At 36.0% G+C, this 23,200-nt stretch overlaps 1 protein-coding gene and 1 long non-coding RNA gene across 3 annotated transcripts; both read right to left on the reverse strand.

The window, feature by feature from the left end:
- Positions 1–3,298: 3,298 nt before the first annotated feature.
- On the reverse strand, positions 3,299–7,826 carry LOC113322145 (protein ENHANCED DISEASE RESISTANCE 4-like). Its single transcript, XM_026570183.1, has 5 exons — positions 7,226–7,826; positions 4,768–7,063; positions 4,221–4,281; positions 3,885–4,108; positions 3,299–3,795 (listed from the first exon to the last, which is right to left on the reverse strand). Exons 1-5 carry the CDS (start codon positions 7,353–7,355, stop codon positions 3,738–3,740), a joined length of 2,769 nt encoding a protein of 922 aa, XP_026425968.1. The 5' UTR covers positions 7,356–7,826; the 3' UTR covers positions 3,299–3,737.
- A 4,537-nt stretch (positions 7,827–12,363) lies between these two features.
- On the reverse strand, positions 12,364–16,755 carry LOC113321192. 2 transcript variants are annotated; one of them, XR_003346542.1, is made up of 8 exons: positions 16,632–16,755; positions 15,929–16,026; positions 15,591–15,739; positions 15,002–15,064; positions 13,906–14,556; positions 13,506–13,635; positions 13,131–13,415; positions 12,364–12,939 (listed from the first exon to the last, which is right to left on the reverse strand). It is a non-coding gene; the product is annotated as an uncharacterized LOC113321192 (long non-coding RNA). The 2 variants fall into 2 exon arrangements; XR_003346541.1 differs by having other exon boundaries at positions 15,581–15,739.
- Positions 16,756–23,200: the final 6,445 nt, after the last annotated feature.

A 23,200-nucleotide genomic window follows, 5' to 3' on the forward strand; every position in this document is an offset into this window, starting at 1 on the left:
AAACCCAATTCCATGAATAGATGCAAGTCAAAGAGACCTAATGGGTAACCTTGTAACTGCTGTGATGGGAAAATGGGAGAAATGGGGAAAGATTTAGTTAAGAAAGCTGGAAAATTGTCGCCCCCACCCCACCCCCACCAGGAGGATTTATAATTGAATTCAAGTGCACCTTGGCAGGTCATGGTGCAATTTCAAGTTACCAAACAAGCGTTAGTTCACCGAGAGCTAGCACTATGCAGAGGGATATTTCTTCCCTATCCCTCTCCATCCCTCAAAATCCAAAATTACCATGTACTATGATCTCCTAGATTATGTGTAGGAAAGGGATACGGAGGGTTTTCCTACAAGGCTGATCAGATCTGATCATCCTTGTAGGGAAGGGAAATCGTAGCGTACTGAGTACTTGTTTGTTTTTTCACTTTACGCGTATTTTTTTTTGGTTTTTAAACTTTTACCTTAAAACTTTCCCTTATCACTTCCTTTTGTTTTTTCGAGTGCCATCCCTTCCCTACATTTGTCTGAATATATTTTTTTTTTTTGGTTTACAGAGTAATTTTGAGTGAAGTAGATTTTTGGATTCCATCCAAGTTTCTCTCCGTTTCAGCTTGTTGCCACGTAAACTGTACCATGTACTCCTTCGTTACATGTGGTGGTAAAGTAAATGGTTAGTGGTTACACACTAGAAATGGTTAAGGCCTTAAGGGGTACCCAAACACCGACACAAGTCATGGCCGCACTATCTAAGCCGATTTGGTCAACTGGAGTGTATATTCCGAATGTGCAGCACTTGCAAGCGACTCCACATGTGGGATGCACACTAGACTAGACTATGCATATATTTTTCTCTCGAAATCATATATGAATAGCTAACACCGACTTAAAATCGAAATCGATACATGTTTGAGATTATCAGTTCCACATGGTTGGGTTATTTAGGATCCTGCGGTTTATATTCTATTAGGACCTCTCCACTCATTGCCAATTGGTTTTGAGTTGGATGCCCGCAGACTTTAATATGGTATCAGAGCAGGCTATTTGTGTCGAGTCAGTTGACCGAATCTTTATTCCGCGTCACCTGATTTAATTGTCCACGTGTTTGTAAGACCCGCCGAGGCTACACGTGAGGGGACGTGTTGAGATTATTAGTCCCACATGGTTGGGTTATTTAGGATCCTGCGGTTTATAATCTATTAAGGCCTCTCCACTCATTGCTAATTGGTTTTGAGTTGGATGCCCGCAGATTTTAATAATACAGGGGTGATCAAAGATAGATCTGATTACATTCATCGAAGTTAAAGAGACTCCACCAATTCATAACTTGAAATTCAACCATTTAAGTTTAAACCTTTGCTAAAGACCCCCAAATCAGTAACAGTAGCCCAACTAGACTAAACGGCCAAATTTGTTTTAAACAAAGCAAATTTGCACTTTGCAAAGATGCAACAGTGGGATCTTTTGAGAGATCCAGACACTTGGATAAGAGGGTAACCGTAACTTAAACATGAGCAGATTTATTCCAAGAGACAAATACGAAATACTGACAAGCTATCAGCAGTCTTGGAATAAATCTACACATGATTCTGCTCTTATCTCTGCAGTCACACACACAAGCAATAAAGAATGTGCATCTCTTAGAAAACAAAACTGAGCACAATTCACGTATCTGCAGTTAAACTTCTGTTTCCTGTGCATGAGGTTCCATTCTGATGATTCAGATAGAAGCCTTTCTTACGATTTTAAAGGGTATCCAGGGTCATCGTATCAAGAACAAGCATTAGCAGACATGAATTAAGCAGCACAACATAGTTAGAGATAGAGATTATACTAGGAACATGAAAAAACCTGCAGTTGCTCAAGTATCAGCACTTCGAGCTGACGGGACTAACGAGACCAGAAAGTAGATAGGACCACCACACGCTACAGAACGACAAACAGATGATCTTCTTTGTTTACAGCTGCTTCTTCAATGGAATAATCGACCAACTCCAAATACAAGGTTCTCTTTTGTTTGAGATAAGGCTAATTTGGTCGAGTTAAGTATTCAGCAAGGCAAAGAGTATGACAGAAAGATATCATTTTATGAAACTACAACAGGTCCATAAATTACAAACAGATACAAGGAAGACTGAATGGCGTCCAACCAACCAACCAACCACTTAGGGTGACAAGAGTTAAGAAAGTTGGTGTTTCTGATCGCATCTTAGATTCTCCTTGCTGCTTCTAAACAAACATAAAAACATGGAGAGACTATAACAGCATGACTCTTGCAAATGAAAGATAACTTCAGAATATTAACTGAATGATCTTAAATCCAAAGAGATTATAACATCATCTGCGTTTTATAAGAATACAACATTTGATTTCAGATGCATAAGGTTTATAGATTTTGGGTCACTCACCAAATTTTGGACCATGAAAGAAATTTTCAAATCATGTTGTAGATTTTAGGTGGAGTTGGTTAATTTGAGTCATACTGGCAGAGTTTTTAGTTCCGGTCCAGTAAGTGGCAAATTGTTAATTATAAATGCCTAGTTTCAAAGTAGAATTTTGAGTCACTTAGCAAATCACAAAACAAATTTCAAGTCATCCCACAAATTTTCGATTATAAAATAAGTCATTGTCGTGTGTTCAGTGACTTAGAGCATCTACAACAGAGGTGGTGAAAGTTTTATTTTCTTTTGACACATAGGATTTTAGACCCTCATTTAGATTAAATCCATTTGCAACAGTAGGTCCTTTAAAGTAGTAAGGGTGTCAAAATAAATATGAAGGTGTTAGAGAAAGTCTTATTAAGACTTTGGGAAATGACCTCCATGTCATCTTTTTGATTATTTTTTTAATTATTTTTTTTAAATAAATTTTTCTAAACCAAATCATATAACTAACACTTCACACTACCGGAAATGGTTCATGTGAAAAACATTATTCTTTGTGTTATATATATATATAACCCCACAGATAAGGATCTAAATAAAAATTCCACGTAGGATTTGTAGCATCCACTGTTGGAGATGCTCTTAGTAATTTAGTATATGTTGCCTTGCAAAATATGATACCTGGACAAACACCCACCCAAGCCATGGCCACACTATCAAGGCTTGTCTAAGCCCAATAGATCAACTATTTCAGCCGTTTTTGTGTTTTAAAGATCATTACAACTCCATGAACTGTGCAAAGTCAAAATGGGAGAGTTGGATAAGAAAACTGGATTTAATCATCGTTTGGATTATATGGAAGTGAGGGTTTGGACTCGGAGACTGGCAAGCCGCACAGATCAATGAGGCTGAAGATCCTAAGATTAGGAGGCATGTGGTCAGACAAAACACCATATTTGGGAAGACTATGGCGATTTGTAGATCACATTCAAAAAGACCAATAACATATTACAAATTCTACATACATTATATAGTAGTAGCATCCAGAGAGCTGGAAGATGATTGGTAAGTGCTGAGGAGATACAGGATACATATATATTAGCAGGACCTTTTCAGGGGAAGCAGCAACTAACTTAGGATTACAACTTAGCATAATAAGTACCAGCTAGATAAACTTGACATAGTTACAAAAAGAATAAGCTCACAACCTTAGATTTTTAGATTACCCATACCTGCGCTGAATCAAATTAGGACCTGTAACAGGAATATACCCTGATATGTGACTGAAATTCTTGTTATCTCGTTCTATTTCACCGGTGTTAAAAGGCAGCTGAAATTTTGAATTTCAGTGAGGTGACTAGACTATGCAGCTACACTTTGGGGGATGCGCATACCAAATCCACGCTTCACACGCTCAACTCTGTGAAAAAAAAAACAAAAGGAAAGTAAGGCTTACATGTTGACTATCCACAAGGAACGGAACGAAGAGCGAATAAGATTGCAACTTACGTTGGGGCAAGTTTGCCGAGGCTATCAAGTTCTTCACCAGAGTCCTCATCTAGAATTCTACCAGAAATCTCAACGATATAAGATTTATCACTTTCTGTTGGAAGCCCCCTGCTAGCAAGTAAATCCAAATCTTTTTGATGAAGCTCTCTCCCATTCACTAATACCCCAGTATCTCCACCTGAACAGTTCCTGGGAATTGGAACACTAAATTCTTCGATGAATGGCTGCAGGCAAAAGACAGCACTTAATCAAATTATAGAACACAAAATAAACCTGTACAGTTAAAGATTGATAAACGGGGCTGATCCTTTTTCAAAGAATTTTAATTGCTCTCACCGGAATTATGCCGAGACAGTGTTGGCCCATTATACCCCAGAATCCAGCTCGAGAATCATACCTAGTTAAGATGGCAGAAAATGGTATGTCAATTCACATGAAGAACTATACTAGAATCATGGAAGTGTGCTTTAAAACTATTCATAGAACAGAAGAACTTGTGACAACAACAAATTCCGGCACTCTAGGATGGAAACATACATTAAGAAATGTTTCTCTAATCACCCACTTGCTGAACCCCACCATGTGAGATCTTAAACATTCAATAGGATAGTGAGTTTGACTATAATTAACCATACGAGTTTCCACACCCACATGGTGGGGTTTATAAATGACTTGGTTCACGTTCTTCTTATTGGGATCCAGGGGTTGACTGCTGTTTACCACTTAGGTTTCCACGCTCATTGTGGAGTTTCGTTGATTCAAGTTACAAGTGGGTAAAACAATTTATACTCATTGTCCAGCAGATGATATGTGCACATAGAACAAAACAATGATATACATTAGAAGCTAGGATGGCATAATCAGAGAAGAAACTTGGACTTACCAGTAACTACCAGGGCGGATGGGTCCAGCTTTCTTCTCGGCCTTCTTCACCAATCGATCTGATATGAGCTGCCCGTTGACAAACACTCCATCATTCTCCCGGGATTGGTTAGATTTAAAGCTTTTCTTGATGAGTCCACCCAGGAATGAGTTACCACTTTTGCAGTTTCTTGGTCTATCTTCTTCCTTGTTTGCCTCTTTCGAACTATGACATACGCCATTATTTGCATAATCATTGAATGAAATTTCCATCTCTGTGGCCAACATTCCATCCTTCAAGGAATTCTGCCTGGAAGCCGCTCTAGCAACAACAATTTTCTCTTGGTCAATGCGTTTACTCATGTTTCCTTTTCCAAACTTGCTCACGAGTTGGTCTCTGGGATCATCATAATGCTCATGAATAGGTGAACCAGTAAGTGTTGGACTCACGATCACTTTCTTTGGTAGTTCAGTAGAGCTGGAAGCTTCTTGTTGAGCAATCATGCTTTCAGGACTTCCCTCATCCTCGAAAGTGCCCGAAGATGAAGTAAGGTTGCCCTGCATCTTCTCAGACTCACTTGAGTTCAGCAGCTCATCCATGTGCAAGAAGTTACAACCAGCTGTATCATAGTCATCCGAATAGTAATTCACTTGGCCCTGGTAACCACCATCTATTGCCTGATCAGAACTGTCGTGGGTCTCTTGAGGAAGTTCTATGGTCTGTGTAGCTACAGAAATTACAAGCTTCTTATCCTGAACCGAAATTGACATTACAGAAGAACAAGACCCACACCTCAGTTGCTGTTGATTCTTTTCCATCTGCAAAAGCTTCTTTGGTAACGGAAGCAGCTGAAAACAATTAGCACATGTAATAAAAGGAGCTCCACCGGCTATTGGAAGGCAACGCCGCCCGTTCCTTTTAGCTAAAGAAACCCTCTGAAGACAATCACGTCCAAAACCTCCTATTTCTGCATCAAGATCATTTTTCCTTCTCATTTGGGTATGCGGATGATGAGAATGTAATGGAAGATTGGTACTTCTATGATTGTAACCCCAGGGATCATATGCTCGAGGCTCGTCAAGGTGGTAGAATGCTGGATTTCCTGGACCATCCGCGAACCTTCTATTGGGGAAACTCACAGGCAGGCCTTGGCTTGGTGGTAACCAGTTTTTGTTGTAGCAATGTGAACAAGGACATTCAGGCTGGTGGAAGAATGTATTGTTATGCGGATATGGTGAAATAAGCTCTGGATCAGAATCAATGAACTGTCCTGAATAGTAACCATTAGAAGATTGATGTGGGTATTCACGCCGTTGTCGGTTTGGAGCCCTCCCAAGCACGTTGGGTCCAAATAGATCCCCGTGTCCTCGCCTTTCATTGGAGACATTGACATGAGCTGAATAAAAATTCTGCATATCCATCTCATGCCCATGCATCATTGGAACAGGTTCATGGACATGGCTGACATAAGGTGGTTTTCTTATATGCTCATCTGCCGTAAAAGGTTGTGAGAGAACTTGCTGCGATCTAGCACCGTTGTTTGGAAACCGATTATTCTGACGAGCATAAGGATGTGGAGCTGGAACCCTTTGTTTCGCTTTCTCTGACACATCGCAAGATTTAGTGAGTTGCTCCTTCAGCTCATCCAGCTTCCTCAAAAGTTCAGCTCGATCCTGTTCAAGAAATTCAACCCTATCTTGCACACCATCCAAATGATTTGCAGCATTACCGTAAGACAATCCTGGTTGATAATTGGAAGGCCCTTCACTAGGATAAGAACAACCCTGGAAATTCACATCATCAACAACAATTCTCGGCGCCCTCCTATACGCTGCATCATCCCTTTCCCTGTCCTTAAAACTATTAACATGCTCAGCTCTTCCATACCCATTGGCAACTCCAACAGAAGCTTTCAACCCTCCAACTTCCTCTCCATTAGGATGCGAAAAACTCACATCCTCAGCAACAAATCTCGGTGTCCTCCTATACGCTGCCGATCTATCTCTTTCTCCAGACTCCACAATGTTAACTTTAATCTGTTCATCCCTAATTTGAGCAACACGGCCATTAACGACGCCAATGTTGGACGATTCCCCACTCACATTCCTTGAAACCACAACACTTTCCATCTCTTGCTTCTCAGGAAGTACACTCAGCTTAGATTCTACTGCTCCTCCTCCATTATTACTACCTAAATCTGAAGTTTCTTTACTAACATCAAAATCTCCCCTTTTCTCATCTAATTTCTTTGTTTCATCAGATGTCTCAGATGACCCATTACTTAAAATACCATTACTAACCACTAATTGTTTCTTTGCTGTTTAATCAAAAAAAAATTAAAAAAAAATCAAAATCACAATAAATCAGAGAAACAGGTACAGAACAAGGGCCTATGTCGCCTAATGAGCGCCTAGCTCGCCTAGGTGATCAAAACAGAGGGAAAATGAATGAAATGAAAGAGATGAGAAGCTTAAATTACCTTGAAGAACAGCACCACAACCACCACATTGATAAACTGGTACATTTTGCAGCTCAGGCAATAGATTTTCACATTTAGGGCACCGAACTAACCTAAGCTTACTACTACTACTACTAGTTTCTTCCTCCATCTTCAAAACCCCCAATACAAAAACAAGATCAAAGTTTCAGCTCAAACCCACACCAGAACCCACCCAGAAACTGATCATAAACCAAAAATCTCAAACCCCCAGAATAAAAATTCTCAAGAACAAACGAGAAAAATCAAAATTCTGGGGCTTTTTTTTATGTGAGTAAACAGAGTACTCTGTGAAGTTGGATACTTTGATGGAAACAAAATCGAATTTTTTGTGTGTTTGTGGGTGTCTGTTTATGAGAGTGGAGGGAGTTTTGAAAGGAACGCAGAGAGATGAAAAGAAAAAGCAGGGTTGGGGTCTTTGGTGAGGTTTGGTAATGGATGAAGTACTAATTGTTTTTTTAATTTTAAAGTGAGTACTGTGGAGAGTACGATTATCAAGAGAGATTCAGAGGAAAGAAAAAGTAATAAAGAAAAGGGGAAAACAGAGGAAAAACTGTGTAGTCCAAAATTCAGACTTGGTTTTTTGCTTTTGTTTTTTTAAAGCTGAGTAATGGTTCGATTCTATGTGACAATGGAGGCCTTTAATATTTGTGAAGGTGACATTGGAGGGGAGATGTTTTGTTGAGCCATTTTTATTTATTTTTTGAGTGTGTTGTGGGGAACAATAACTCCAAAGTGACATTTCACTGTTGGTGTTTGTTGGAGAATTTTTAGAAAAAATAAAACTGAACCAAAACCAATGGAGAAAAAAAAAATGAAATTTTACCTCATGTTTGATTGCATTCGACTCGCAATCTGAATTCGAGTCAAATCCTGACGTTTGTTTTCTATTTTGAATTAGATTTGACTCCACCTCTAACTTAACCTAATTCGAATCTGTTTGAGTCAGGTATGGAAGTACCCCTAATTTATGGACCAAGTCATTGTCTCACATATTTTTTAGTCAGTTGATTCAGATCTGACTTCAAAAACAATCATATCAAGTAAGATTCATATGAATCAGGCGATTTTAGTCAGATCCGGATGATTCAGATGAATCGAGAGTATCAAACAAGGAGTTAAACACTTAGAGAGCATAAGCAAAAAAATTGCATAGCAAAATCTCACTCTCTAGAGTTTTAGAAGAGTTCTAAACATATCGAGAAAGCTGAGCTCCACTAAATAGACGCAGATTTTGCCGGTAGGTTCTATCTCGTTCGTCGAGGCTTGCAAGAGGCCACTTTATCGTGTATTTTGATTTTGGTGGAGTTCAGTTACTCGGTACAGAAAGGTTTCAGAGTCACTTGGTGCACAACTATGGGTATATGTTTTTTTTTAATCACACATATAAGATTTAATGAACATATGGAAGTCAGTTTCTTGGCGAGTTGAGGTAGTTTCAACTGAGTGTAATTGAGGAGCAATATTCTGACATACTACCTCCGTCCCATAATTAAGTGACCTGGTGTATAACTAGGTCACTTAATTGTGGGACGGATGGAGTACCTTTTAGCATTGGAATTGTAAATACGACATCAATGAATTTCAAGCGCTTCCAAAAAAAAACAAATCTAATGAGACGGAAGAAAAACACTTATTAACAGATAAAAAAACTTATCTTAATAAATTGAGTTGATTAATTATTTTTTATATTTTTCGAAAACTAGGTGTGACGTTGGTAGATCAAAAACGCTAGATTAACTTTTCTTTTGGTTGTGAATTCTTATAGTTGGCCAAGTATTTTTGTTGATGTTTTTTCTGAGAGGTCTAGCTATCACTTTCAATTTAATTCTTGTAGTTGTTACTAATTGCTTTGACATTTTCATGCATTTGATTAAGTATTATTAGGGCTGCACATGGGCGGGTATGGGCGGGTATAAGCTAAAACCAATCTCGCACCCACAGACTGCGGTTTTTCTTTTTCATAACCAACCCCGCACCCATAAATAGCGGGCGGGTTTTGTTACCCGCCCGCTACGGGTTGGGCGGGTATGGGTTTAAACGGGTTTAAACCCGCTTTATATTCAAGTATTTAGAGTAACTTCTACTCTCCTTGATTAAGTGAGAAAAAAAAACCAAAACCCCCCAAAATATTCATATCTAGGAAGTTCACAGATGAAGATTAAGTGTTGAATCTGTTGATTTTTCGATTGTTGTCGATTTCTGGTGAAGATTTGAAGTTGTTGTTGTCGATTTCTGGTGAAGATTTCTGGTAATTGTCGTTCGTAGGTGAAGAAGAAGAACTGAGGAGGAAGAAGAGGAGAGGCCGAACAGAGAGAAGAGTATAGAAAGTGAATGAGGGTTATCAGTTATCCTGTCTACTAGTATTAGGGTTTCATAATGGACGACTAGGATTAGTTTTATCTAATGGTATATAATCTGCGGGTTTTTTGGGCGGGTATGGGCGGGTATTAGCTTAAACCAACCTCGCACCCACAGACAGCGGGTGTTTTTTTTCCATAACCAACCCCGCACCCACAACGGGCGGGTATGAATTAAAAACCCACGGATTTAGCGGGTACGGGTGGGTTTGGGTATCGTGGGCGGGTCTTGTGCAGCCCTAAGTATTATTACGCGTTTCTTAATTGAATCATAGTAGTAATAAATATGAGACACTTATTTTGCTTACAAACAAATTGATGATGGAGTGAAAATGAAGCAAAATGCAATCCAAGAGACATGCCAAAACTGCATAATTTGGGATGAAATTTTGTTGGCCGAGTAAATTCATTGCAACACGCAAACACGCTTACTTACTAGGTTCTTCACATGACAATCTGAATCATGCATCAACTTTTAGCATCTCAAATTGACCGGACAAATTGTTTGGTGTCAATTCAAAGTTCAAACCTCTCTATTTTGTGTTAAACGTGACAATCAAAAGAGGTGACCCTAGGATAGCCGATAGCCATATAAGATTTAGCCGAAAATGAAAGATAAATTATTGATGTCCATAAATATAAACAAAGCCTTGTGCTTTAAAAAGGAAAAGGCATAATTGTTACAAACCAGCTAGCTATTTTACGAGTTTGATTTTATGCACACACTGAAGTACTACACCGTAGCGTGTTTGAATACTAAAAGCAGAATTCAAAAGCAAAATAGTTGTTTCACAAAAAGCTGATTTTTCTGTATCTAAAATTCATTCTGAAAAATTATTGTCAAATTTATTTCAGATTGTCCGAAATCGAAAAGCAAATCCTGAAATCATTCAACAACATTGTTACAAAAAATTACCTAATTTTACCGGGTTTCAAATCTCATATAATAATTCTCGTAGAATTTGGTAACCTTTTGCGTCAGAACAGCCTTGATATTCAACTTCAAAACGGTAAAGAGCCTAACAACTAAGCATCCAATGGACCGACCACATGGAAACATTCTCAAACCTCCTGAGAAGATCATGGAATATATATCTTCTCCAACTATGTTTCCTTGTTCTTTCGAACTGTTCTTCCTCAATCACTTTAATAAAATCAAAGTGAAAAATCAAAACTAAAAAGCAGAATACAAAATTATTAAAATAAAAGCTAGAATTTGGAGCTTTTCTTTCTTTTAACTATTTTATTTTTTTTCGTCTCAAAAGAAGTGTAGTCTCTTTTACTGGTGTGAACTCTGACCGACCAGTATTGGTGTTTCTCTGATTTCTCAATCACTAACACTTGAATCCTTTTTGGTTTTGGTGGTCCTCCACCACCACTCACCACCACCACAAGTTTTTCCAATCAACCCCCCCCCCCCAGAAAGGATTAATAATGATCAGTTTGTTCTGGCAGTACGAGCCTTGGGTTGAGAAATAATGACACTAGTTACTGCCACTAACTACCCACATACATACACATTGTATCCAGACTAAATCTATACCAAGTTAGAAAATCCAAATCGGATCTTGTGAGCATTTTCCTATGGTTTGCTTGGATAAATTTTTGGTATATGTAGGTGGATCATCATTGCATGTGAATATCCAGATATTTATCCATTCTGTTAGAAAGACATCTGGTTATGTTTCAGTATTTCAAATAAAATGATTTTTTCGTACTGTTATTTTATTTATAAGAATTTTTTGCATGAATATAAAGAGGGCCATTTCGAGAATGATCATAATTTTTGTAATTGTGTCACAAAATGGTCACACTTTTACAATTCATTCATAGAACGATCATACTTCCATCCGATTTAACACTTTTGAATAACACGGTGTTATTTTTTTTTAAAATGCCCTCCTTCAAAATATCCTTTTTATTTAAGTAATTAGTTGAAGTGGTGGTGATAAAGCAGTGGTGGTGGTGGAAGCTTAAGAATCTTGAATAGGCATAAATAAGATGTCAAATGGATAACTATAACTATGAATTGTTAAAATTTGATGTTTGAATTTTGAGTAGCAGGAGGCATATTGTAGGGTTGCTACCCCAAGAAAAACAATCTCCTTGTCTGGTTACTGCTGTTTGACGTGGTCAAAGCAAAGGTGTTTTTGGCTTCTCTTGACAGGTTGCTGCTTCCACAGTGGCTATCAAACATTTCTGTCCAAGTTTCTCCATCACCAAAATTTTCTGCTTTAATTTTCTCAATCAATTTCTGTCCAATTCAAAACCAACTATTTTAGAACAGTCTATCATTTTCCAACTACAGCACTTTTAGGGAAGAAGGATAAATAAATTATAAAATGAAGAAATCTGTACTATTTAGCTGCAGAGAACACAAAAAAAATCATCAAGTTTGGTAAAAGCCAGCTGCAGAGATGTAGACATAATTCATTATTCATCTCTCAGTTTTCGCTTCAGTTCAATTCATTGAAGAAAGAAAGAAAGAATCATCAAAATCATATCTTTCACTTGCACAGCTAAAAAACAACGACTCAGTCCTCCAGCTACGTATATGCCCCGTACGTACAAACGCAGACATAGACACAGCCTTTTTAGTTACCACCACAAGCAAGTAACATGCAGCATGCCAGACAGACCAAGTCATTTCATTTCATTCCATTCCACACCATTAAAATACAAATTTATCTTCTGATTATTCTGATTCAGAATTTCACAAGATTTGATGGGTTTTAATGTTTAATTATTATTAAAATTTACTTCATTAACAATAATAACACCCATGAAATTCCATTCCATCCCATGAGAACAACAACTGAACAACTACAAGAAGAAGAATCTCTAGGAAAGCAACTCTGTGTTAATATCAGTTGGTGTTGTTGTTTAACTGTCGGGATCTAATGAAAACATTTAACAGAAATAAGATCGGAAACACGCCCCCACCTGTGTCACTCACACTTGTCCGCTGGTTGTAGCGTGGTGTCGTAGGGTGTCCAGACAGGAGCATGCACCACCTTATTACGATTCAACATTTAAGTCTTCTACATCTAGATCTAGTTAGTGAAATGACAATACAATGGAATACAGTTATATAACTGGACTGGACCTACAAATTTCAGAGAGTGGAAATTTAGGTATCAACCATTCCACCTCTATCACTGTCCAGTTCTAACAGAATAATCAAAAAATTACCAGATGAGTGATTTTTTCTTTTTTCATTTTACCCATGCAAGTGAATTTCACTTTTGCTGTGGTACCACGAGCTACACTAAGAAGGGAAGATCTGAGTTGCGTGGGCAAACAGGCTTTTGATTCAAGCATATTACACGTGCAATCCTGAAAACAGGTAAAATTTATTAAAACAAAAGAACAGTACGAATTGAAAAGGCCTGCTGGATTGAATACCCAAGGACCTCTTGTTGAACTCATGCTTGCAGAACGAATTATTGCAGCCACATTTAAGAGACTTACTACACTCATGGTGAAAAAATCACATGTCATGATTATATGGGTAAAATAAAAACTACCTCGTTTCTACCTCTGGAGAGGTGCTAAAAGGGATGAAACAATATGAAGAGAGCCAGTGACCGCAATGAGACACTGTTGACTGTCTACTAATCTAGCTTTCAGCAGCTATGCGTTTCCCTTGTTCCTCCACCAGAAACTTGGTCTCGCCTCCAATCCCGATATCTCAAAAATACTCATTTCTGTGGCACTCGAACCCGGGATTCCTTTAACAAGGACGCTGAAGTAGCCCTCCAGCTATGTTGATTTCTGTCTGTACAACAATATCTGGTGTTCTACCTCAACTCCTGAAGTATTCACAGAGAGAAAGCGAATTCAATCCTTTTGTAAATATTAAGTGTTCTTATTCATAAAAACTAAATAAAATATAGCCAAACCTGAAAGAAGTTGTTTCCCGAATGCTAAATGGTCTTTGTCATTAGCCATTGCTACTGCAAAGGTCACAGGTACATCTGGGTATGTCAACTGATGTGTCTGTTAGACTCCTGCCAATTCACCATGAACCACCTGGAAAATTTACCTAACACATAAATTAACAGATCTAATAGCGATGAATTAGTTAATAGTTCATATTTAATGTGCAACAGGAATGTAGTGTGAGAAATAGCATAACTGGGCAGGCTTGTATTATGATTCCTGACTTCTCCTACTGTTGTTATAACTGATGCTAACAGTTCCGAACTAGAGATGTTAGTGGCATCTCGTGCTCCACCTAGGACAGCCTAGGACAAATACTCAAAAGTCAAAAAATGCAAATAATTTACCAAGTCTGCTTACAAGCTCATTTCTGGTGAAAACATCCATATCCAGAACCCTCAGGCTACCACTCTTGTCTGTAAGGCTTTGTCGAAGCTTCCAATACTTCCAAAAGTACAACTCTTCATCTGGAAATGCCAAGAAAACATCTTGCCAACCAAATCCAAACTCTCCAACTACATAGCTAGTCACGATTCTACTTGTAGTATGTGTAATGAAATTTCATTAAGACTACTGAACACATTGTCAATTTTCTAAAGATGTATAGTCCGTTACTCCTTATGGATCTCTTATCATGCAAGATGTTGGATCAACAAGTGGTTATGAAATAGACTGTACCAAGATAAGGTTTGTGCTGTTTTCACTATAGCCTGGAGCATATGGAGAGACAGATGTTTCCAAGTATTCCAAGGAAAAGCTATCAATCACCATGCCACTGCTAGACTGGCACTGAAATTAGTTTTTGACACTGAGTTGTATCTGAATGCTAAACGTACACAGACCATCAATGATAGCTCTACATCTAAAATTATCTGCATCAGCATCAGCATCAGTACTTAACAACCTTCCAGATGATTGTGCAATAATATATAGTGATGCTTCTTTCGACAAGAACACTAACTTGCCAGGTATTGGACCTGTCATGAATAATTCTGCAGGGGAATACAGAGCCTGCAAAACCATTCCAGGCATAGTAAGAACTCCAGAAGAGGTGGAAAGCTAGGGCATGCTGAAAGGGGTTACAGTGATGCTAAGTTGGTGATTTCTTATTTGAAGAAAAACAATAATCAAATAACTAATAAGTTGGTTTAGTAGCACTAATCTTGACTATTGTCATAATCTTCTTGGTAGTTCGGTTTTTGTAAGCATCGACTACCTAAACAGAAGTTTCAATTCTTTAGCCGACAAAGCAGCAAAATATTGTAGAAGGTTTACAATTCATGGTGGTGGTCTGGCAAAAGATTAAGAAAAAAAATCATAACAGAGAACATAAGTAAACAACATATCAAAGTAGAATGTAATTGAAGGAGTTATAGAAGAAAGATTAGAAGAAAGAGTGGAGTTCAGGTAGAAGCTAAGGCAATGAATAGGAAAAACCAAATACGGAAGAACTTACCTCGATTTCTGCATTATCAACATTCTCTTGAGAAAACAGGGTGAATGCTACAGCAGTGAGAACCTGCAAATTCTATAGCTATCAGGACAATAGGTAGTATAAATGAGGCAGACAATAACACAGAAGCAAATTCATAACCAAGTAAATGGTGAAAAACAAGAATCTAACTAGTGAAGTCCAAGATCAGAACAGAAGAGCTATGCTCCCTTCCCATGCCTACACAAATACCAAATAAGCTAAGATCTTTGGTGTTCAATTCACATTAGAGTTCAATCAGATCATGTTTCTTGACTACAGAGTGTAAGAAGAGTTTTTGGCTGGCCTAAGCCACTAATGTTCCGTAGCGGGGTTTCAATTGGATTTCCACAACCAATATCATGCTTAAGTAGCTCCAGAATACAGCCTCCTGGGCTTTTATATACGTTGGTTAAGGAATTTGTCTATACTGGTTAAAATACATGTCTTCCTTCAAAGAAGATTGGAACTTGAAAGTGTTAAACAAAATCTGATCAATTTATTCAATCTTTCCTTCAAAATAGCAAAGGGAATTTACAAGGGGAAATAAGTATCCCATCTCACCCATTAATACCTCAAAATGGCTCATAAATCCATTTATAATTCAATTGACTGGTCCAGATTATCCTGATTCGGAGAAAAAGAGAATTCAATGACTCTGCTGATACTGGCTCTCCATTTCTTCGTAACAGAACACATTCTCCGATATTCTAAAGATGCGGGCTGCATAAAGATATCAAAATTATTATGTTTAGATACTACATACTTTCCTACGGACGCATCCATATGCATAATTACATATGCGGTTCAAATTGCTCCCTTCAAGTTCAATAACTTCCAGTTTGCTTTGTTTCTTAAAACCTCAAAGAAAATTTTGCAAAAAAATAAGAACAGAAATCACTAATAGCTTACCTAGTGTAACATCCAACCGATTACCCTTCTTGCCATAAAATATCGGAGAGAAACTTCGCAGTTGACCCTTTTCCCTTAGTACCAGCAATGTGCACAGACTGTAATATCAATAGCACTATGTTAGTGAACCAGATAGATTACCTCTCTAATAAAACAACAATTAAGCCGAGATCTAAACAAACTTTTTGAGCAAACACAATTTACCCTTAAGCAATCAGGCTTAAGCTACAGAGTTACTGAACCCTACATGAAAGCAATGAATTAAATAACGTAACGGGACTTAGATATTTCATCAACTAGGCAATCAATCCCATTAGCTAAGAAACGCAGATACAGCTAGACAAGATCATGATACACAGAACAAGCAATGTCCCTAAGTAGTTCACACTAGCCATGCATTCGAAAAACGCCGGATTCCTTCTTATGAACAAGACAACAAGTACTGACATTCAATTAGTAGCATGCCTCTAAAGAGCATACTTATCTTCTAACAAGTTGCTAAATTCATTGAAATTTTTCCTACTTTACATTCGATCGTAAGGGAATACAAAGCCAATATTAATAGATAAAATGTGTTCCATACCTCAAAATAATTTCAGTTTATTAAGTTAATTTTCTTTTTTCATTCAGATCATTCATCAAACATGTAATAGACAACTTAGATCATTCACAATTTACCCTTAAGAAACCAAATTAGTCAAACCTTAAATCTTGATTAAGGATTTCCAAGTCGTCTCATCAATCCAGTCATCCTTCTCATATCATCTACTGGTGAGATTATTGCAGTTTCTCTGTGAAGAACATTTAAAAGTTCCATTTTATTTTTCTGTCAGAATCTATATTTTCCGCTGCTCAAGACTATCATATATATACCACTTCAACGTGGGCTTTGTATGCCCAATCCGCGCCAGCCTATACGCTTCACACTTTGTCTGGGCTTCTCTTTTTATTTTTCTGATGTCCAACTCGAGGCTTGTTTCCGCTCATACATTTGGCTTTATTTGGGTTGGCTATATTTTCACTTACATAATTATATTATTTCATAATTTTTGAGCCAGATGTAAATAAATCAGATTTGGATATAATGAGTCATATTTAGACGATTAAGGAGAAGAAATGTCTCAGTAGTTTGTTTGGATCTTACTCAAAATCTGAATCCCACTCAGACGTCAGCTGGCTTGCATGATTTGGGAATTATGTGAGTTAGATGTAACCCATGACGAGATCATTTACCAATTCCTTTCAGCACTATGATAATCAGGTCAATGACCAACAAAAGGTTAAGGAGGGTGAGACTTGATTTGGTTCATATCGATGTATCAGAACTAATTGATGTTGCATCTCATAGTGGTTCCATTATTTTGTCACTTTTATTGATGATCATTCAAGGAAGATATGCTTTTAGTTTATGAAGAATAAGTACGAGGTGTCTAAAGTGTTTTAGAATTAGAGGGCTTTGGTTGAAACATAAATTGGCTTGAAATTGAAGTGTTTGAAACTTGAAGTTCTTTGCTATTAATGGAATATGTTCGGAAAGGACACTTTCAAGGACGCCACCGGGAATGTTGTAGAAGAACGTATGAATATATTGGATATCGAATATGCGTGCTAGATATATGAGGTTGAAATCTGGTTTTTCAGAGACTTTTGGGTGATGCAACAAATATAGTTTTTAGCATCTTAATAGGATCATAAAAGGAAAATGAGGCAGAAATAACACTGAAGCATAACAAAGTAAATGGCAAAAACTAGAATCCAACTAGGGAAGTCCAAGATCAGAAAAGAAAAACTATGCTCCCTCCCCATGCCTACACAAATACCAAATAAACTAAGATCTCTGTGTAAGAATATTTTTGTATGACTAGAAATATTTCCTTGGGCCCATGTAATAATCTTGGTAATCTAGATTATTGCTATAGTTATATCCGGTTTCCTTTATGGAACTATATTCCTAATATCTTTTTTTGATGGACGGTCGAGATTTAATGTCAATACTAAACCTTAGGAACTTGGTCCTCTTCTACCTACCTATAAAAGGAACACAATAATCATCAGTATTGAGTTCGAGAATTTTACCATTCATAACGTATGAGGTCAAGAAGGGGACACCAAGAACTCCACAAGGTATTATGGCTACAGTAAAATGATCGGTGTACCACAGATTAGCTTTACCCGGTATTTCTCATAAATCATTATTAATATATTATTGTGTGATAATCATGAAGTTCAACGTTCCTAAATTACGTATCTATAAAATCAAATCTTATAGTTGGCATCAAGAGCCTGTGTTTAGAACTCATTAACGGTGTGAAAATAATAGTGTCGTTTTTATTCGTGATTATGGATGATTGGATTTATACATCTCGCTGCCGTGATAGGTTGTCATCATCAGTAGCGTGAAATGAAAATCACGCATCAAACTTATTTCTTCCGCATTAGTTTTTTCTTAGGTCTGTCTCTTCCGTAAGCTGGGAAGACAAGAGAAACTATAACGTTGTGGGCCTGCAGTTTTAGGTTAGACAATTTTATTTGTTATGGGCCTGTGAGTGAACGTTAATAGATAATGTCCGGGAAAGTTAAAACGTAGAGAAAGAATCAAAGAGGAGCTTAACTGTTGTGCGGTTTATTGACCATAGTTTAATTACAAGACGGCCAATTAACTCTTGAATGCTTTTTTTTTTCAACACCAAAATAAAATTAAAAAAACGTGTTCATTATTGTTTTAATGTGAATGCTTGGGCTTGTAAAATTAAAAACCAATCCAGTCCGGTTTAGTTCGGGTACTTGACTTCACATAACCGTCTGACCCTGACTACTTACTTATGCTGACCGTTGTGTTTGTTTGTTGGCTCTGACTTTTACCGAATTGGTAGTAGTACCTATTAGGTCTAAGATATTTCCTGATTCAAACTTAATATGGTTTGGGCTTATTCATGATGGAACCATGTTCTACTATTAAAATTAATGTCAATGACAGTGTTAAGAGATTTTAAAGTGGTTTTACCTAATGAAACGTAAACAGATTAATATGTTTTCGCTTTATTAAAAATATTAATGTATAAAATCTAATTAAGCCGGTCACTTATCGAATAATTTTATAATAGATTTTATAATCGAAACCATTTTTTAACACTACTAAATTTGTATATGTACTAAGATATGGTTTAATGTGTATGTGCATTATGGTAGGATTTTTCTCCAAATGTTGATCTTTCTTATTGTACGGGATTATTGTCTTTAAGATCATTATGTCGAGACACTTTTGACTATCACCACAGTGATACTAGAGTGTTATTTATCGTAGCAATAATCATAATGTTATTGTAAGCACGAGTTCGCTAAACCGTAAAGGTAAGGTTTAGCAATTACCGAATTTTTATGATGATGACATTATTGCTAAGTTGTTTGACAATCACCACAGTGATTTCAAATAATTTTTTGAGTCATAATCATTATAATATCATTTGTCAAGTGCTTATAATAAATATATATTTTCTTAAATATATTAAAACAACAATTACCCACAGGTGATTTGAGTTCACATGTTTAAGAAAATATTGAAAGATATGATCTTTATTTGATCATACATTATGGATCTGAATCACTTTATGTTTTAATGAGTGTCTAATATCATTTCTCTTCATTTTCAAACTTGAATGCCAGTTTAGACATAAAAATTATAAGATCATGATTAAGTAAATGCTACATAATTTTTTATTATTTTGTATAAAATGCATAAAAGAAAATTTACTTAAATGAAGTCATTATCGAGTTGAGTAACCCATTACAGTATTTTCATGAATATTTTTATTATGTTGTTTTATCCAAAATTTATTGCATCTTCTATAGAAATTAAGATTTTATTTTTGGATAAATTCCTTCATATTTCTGAAAATATATGATGTTCATTGCCTATTCTAACACCCTTCATTTTAATCCACATTATATGTGTTATTCATCACGATTTTTCAAACTTGCATCAAATTAAACTAGTGATACATCAAAGAACTTTCTTCAATGAAATTCATTATAGAAACATACATATAGACTTGCTTAATGCTCAATTTTGGGTTAAGAAATGTTCGCCATATTATGGATATTTTTCAATGAAGGAGTTAATGTTTTCATATTTTCTATATGACATGTTTTTTGGATAAATTTTTGTGATTAATGTTTTAGGGCTACTCATAATTGTTTATAATCGAGTGATTTTATGATCAGATCAAGTATTCCATATTATTGAGTGGGACTGTGCAATATCACAAGAAAAGTTAGTGTGATATTTGCAATTGTACATATTTGTTGGATTGTTTAGTTATCACCACAGTGATACTACACTCTTATCTTGTAACTTTTGAGTCCTTTTAGTTTGATTTAACGATTATAACACTGCTGCTCACAAGTAGTTTTTGGTTCACACGTTAAACAAGCATTAAGGTTATCTAAATGTTTCATATACATGTAAAATAATAGCTACCCACAGGTGACTATTATTCTGATGTATTAGGTTGAAAATTTGAATTAGTTAAGTTTGTTAATACATGATAGGACGAGATTATCCCACAGGTGACTCTAGTTGTGGTATTAAACAAACATAATGTTGTGTGTATGAGAAGGTAAAATACTTACTGATGTTTTTTTCATGTCTCACATTGTTCCTTGATAAGGTTTTACCCACAGGAGAATATTATTGAAGGTATGAAACTATTGTAAGCTTAATTGTCATTTATCTCTATTATATAATTTCAGCTTGTTCTTATTAATTGTTGATTATGATTATTTTTTAGACTTTAATGGTCCAATTTTTGGAAAATAAAACTGTTTATCACCTGATGATTTTTCGCGTTACTGTATAAAAATATCGATTGCATTATGAATCTCAATCTGTGGATGTTTTCTCGAAATGAAATTTAGAGGCAATTATAGATAAAGTGAAAATCATAAAGTCTGACAAAGGTGGTGAATATTGTGAAAGGAATGACAAAACAGGATAATATCCTAAATCTTTTGCATAGTATCTCCAAAAGTTTGGAATTGTTGCTCAATACACAAGGCCAACCTTGGCATAATGGTGTATATCAAAAGGCTAAATCATACTTTTATGAAATTGGTTAGAACCATGATGGGCCATGCATAATGGCTATACATTTGTGAATGTATGTTCTTTCTACAACTGTGTAATTTAAATAGATTTCCGAGTAAAACAGTTTCAAAGACTCACTTTGGACTAGAATGGCTGTAAACCTAGTTTAAATCACCTTTAAGTTATGGTTGTTATGTTGGAGGTGAGGACTTACATTCCCAAGAATGAAAATTGGATTTGAAAAACTATTAATGGTTCATTGGTTTTCCTAAATAATCCAAATGACATTCTTTATTCTTTCTAACCGTAGTATGAGATTTATTGGAACCGAAAATATAAATTCTTTAGGGATGGCATAATCAGTGGCAATACGTGGATATATCTGTTCAAGAAGTCATGATAATGATCCCTTTATTTAGTATTTCTACAGATATTGTGGATCTTCTCATTGTCGGAATGTTAGATAATGAAAGACCACAAATTACTGATCCAATACTCCATAATATAACTATTGCCAATAAAGAAATTTTTTGATAACAACATTAACCAGCATTAAGAAGTCTCAACAGAGATTGAAAGAAAGTTATTCATGTTGTTCCAATAATTTTCGTACAAGAATTTATTTCATTTTGATATGGAATGGCAAAGACTCAGTTTCTGGTTAACAAACTATTATGTGTATAATAATTTTGATTAATGGATTGATGCTATGTGAGATAAAATCAATGGATGAACGTCAAGTCCGGGATATTATTTAGTTGCTCGAGCGACACAAAACAGTTGTGTGCAAGTGGGTCTTTTATCCCTAGCATGACTGTAATAGCATTACTAAATGATATAAAGCCCAAACTGTATCTAAAGATTTTATTTTGTTATGATGATTATAAATAAGTTTTTCTCTCGTGTCAAAGAAAGACTTATTCAGAATGATCACAATATTATTAGTAGCTCAGTATGAATTAAGAGTTGCATTACCCAAATGTGAAAATAGAATTTATTAATGATAATTTTTAAGAAAATATTCGTGTGTCAATAAGAAGGCTTTTGTCTTATAAAGAAAGGAACACGTAGTCTACAAGATTAAGAAATCAAAGTATGAAATTAAGCAAGCCTCCCGAATATTGCATATCCAAAATTCAACAAGACCATTTATGTTAATTGGTTTTGGATGAAAATATTAAAGACTTATGCATATATATACCTCAAGATCAGTTGGAGAAGTTCATACTCTTGGTATTTCATGTTAAGACTTACTACCTACGAGTAGTGATCTTGACTTTATGCATATCTCTATATTATTCGAAATAAAGGATATCAATGAAGTTTACCATGTGATAGTCACTTATCATGTGGATTACGAAAGCTCTTACATAAAATATATATTGAACGTTCGAAGAATTTTTGAGATAATAACGTACATAGAAAATTTTGTTTCATATCAGAATGAAGATATAAATTTAATCTTCGGTTTGTCTCTGAAATGGAACATATAACGAGTTAATTATATGTTACCATATACCTATGGAATAGAAGAACAAATTGTACGAAAGCTATCAAGAATTTTGAGATACTTATCTTGACTTATATGTCTTACAATTAGTTACTCAACCCAATTAAAGTTGACTGGGTTTTCAAACATCAATTTTGTTGGATGTGCGGGTTCTATAAACAAAGAATCACTTAACATTAGTTCCACAATTAAGTTTGAATATTTATATATGTCTGCGAGACTCAGAGACTTAAGGTTTGTCTCTATATTGCTGAAGTTTATCGTCTTAGCTTCGTAGTATTAAAGCACGATATGATACAATAGGAACAAAACACATGAACCTTGAGTATATATGCGTGAATCAAGAAATTCGGAAACAATAGTTGTTCATTTATCGCTTAAGCACAATTGCAGATGCAGATGCACTTAATGAACAATTACCTTTTAGGACCTCTTAAGAAAAGATTACATATGTGGGAGTAATTGATTATTGAATTCATCTAATTTATGTGCTTATTTTTGAACACTTATTGAGCTCTTATTAATGTCGTTATGAATTATTTCTGTACCCATGTTTAGTATACACTTATGTAAATGGATGAATGTTAACAGAAATAGTCTTTCGTTTAAAGACATCACTGGACCATTATGATATCCCAATTTAAGGCCTAGTTAAGTTAGCTATTTGAGTTGTAGTACA

This window comes from Papaver somniferum, chromosome 11 (assembly GCF_003573695.1).
Source record: "Papaver somniferum cultivar HN1 chromosome 11, ASM357369v1, whole genome shotgun sequence".
Classification (NCBI taxonomy): domain Eukaryota; kingdom Viridiplantae; phylum Streptophyta; class Magnoliopsida; order Ranunculales; family Papaveraceae; genus Papaver; species Papaver somniferum.

What these genes read in the sequence shown, in the direction of transcription:
- LOC113322145 (XM_026570183.1), bottom strand. Translation starts at nt 7,355, where the DNA reads ATGGAGGAAGAAACTAGTAGTAGTAGTAGTAAGCTTAGGTTAGTTCGG. An exon ending in ATCCGCCCTGGTAGTTACTG is followed by an intron (nt 4,282 to 4,767) that starts GTAAGTCCAAGT and finishes CATCTTAACTAG; the next exon opens with GTATGATTCTCGAGCTGGAT. An exon ending in ACTGTCTCGGCATAATTCCG is followed by an intron (nt 4,109 to 4,220) that starts GTGAGAGCAATT and finishes TTTTGCCTGCAG; the next exon opens with CCATTCATCGAAGAATTTAG.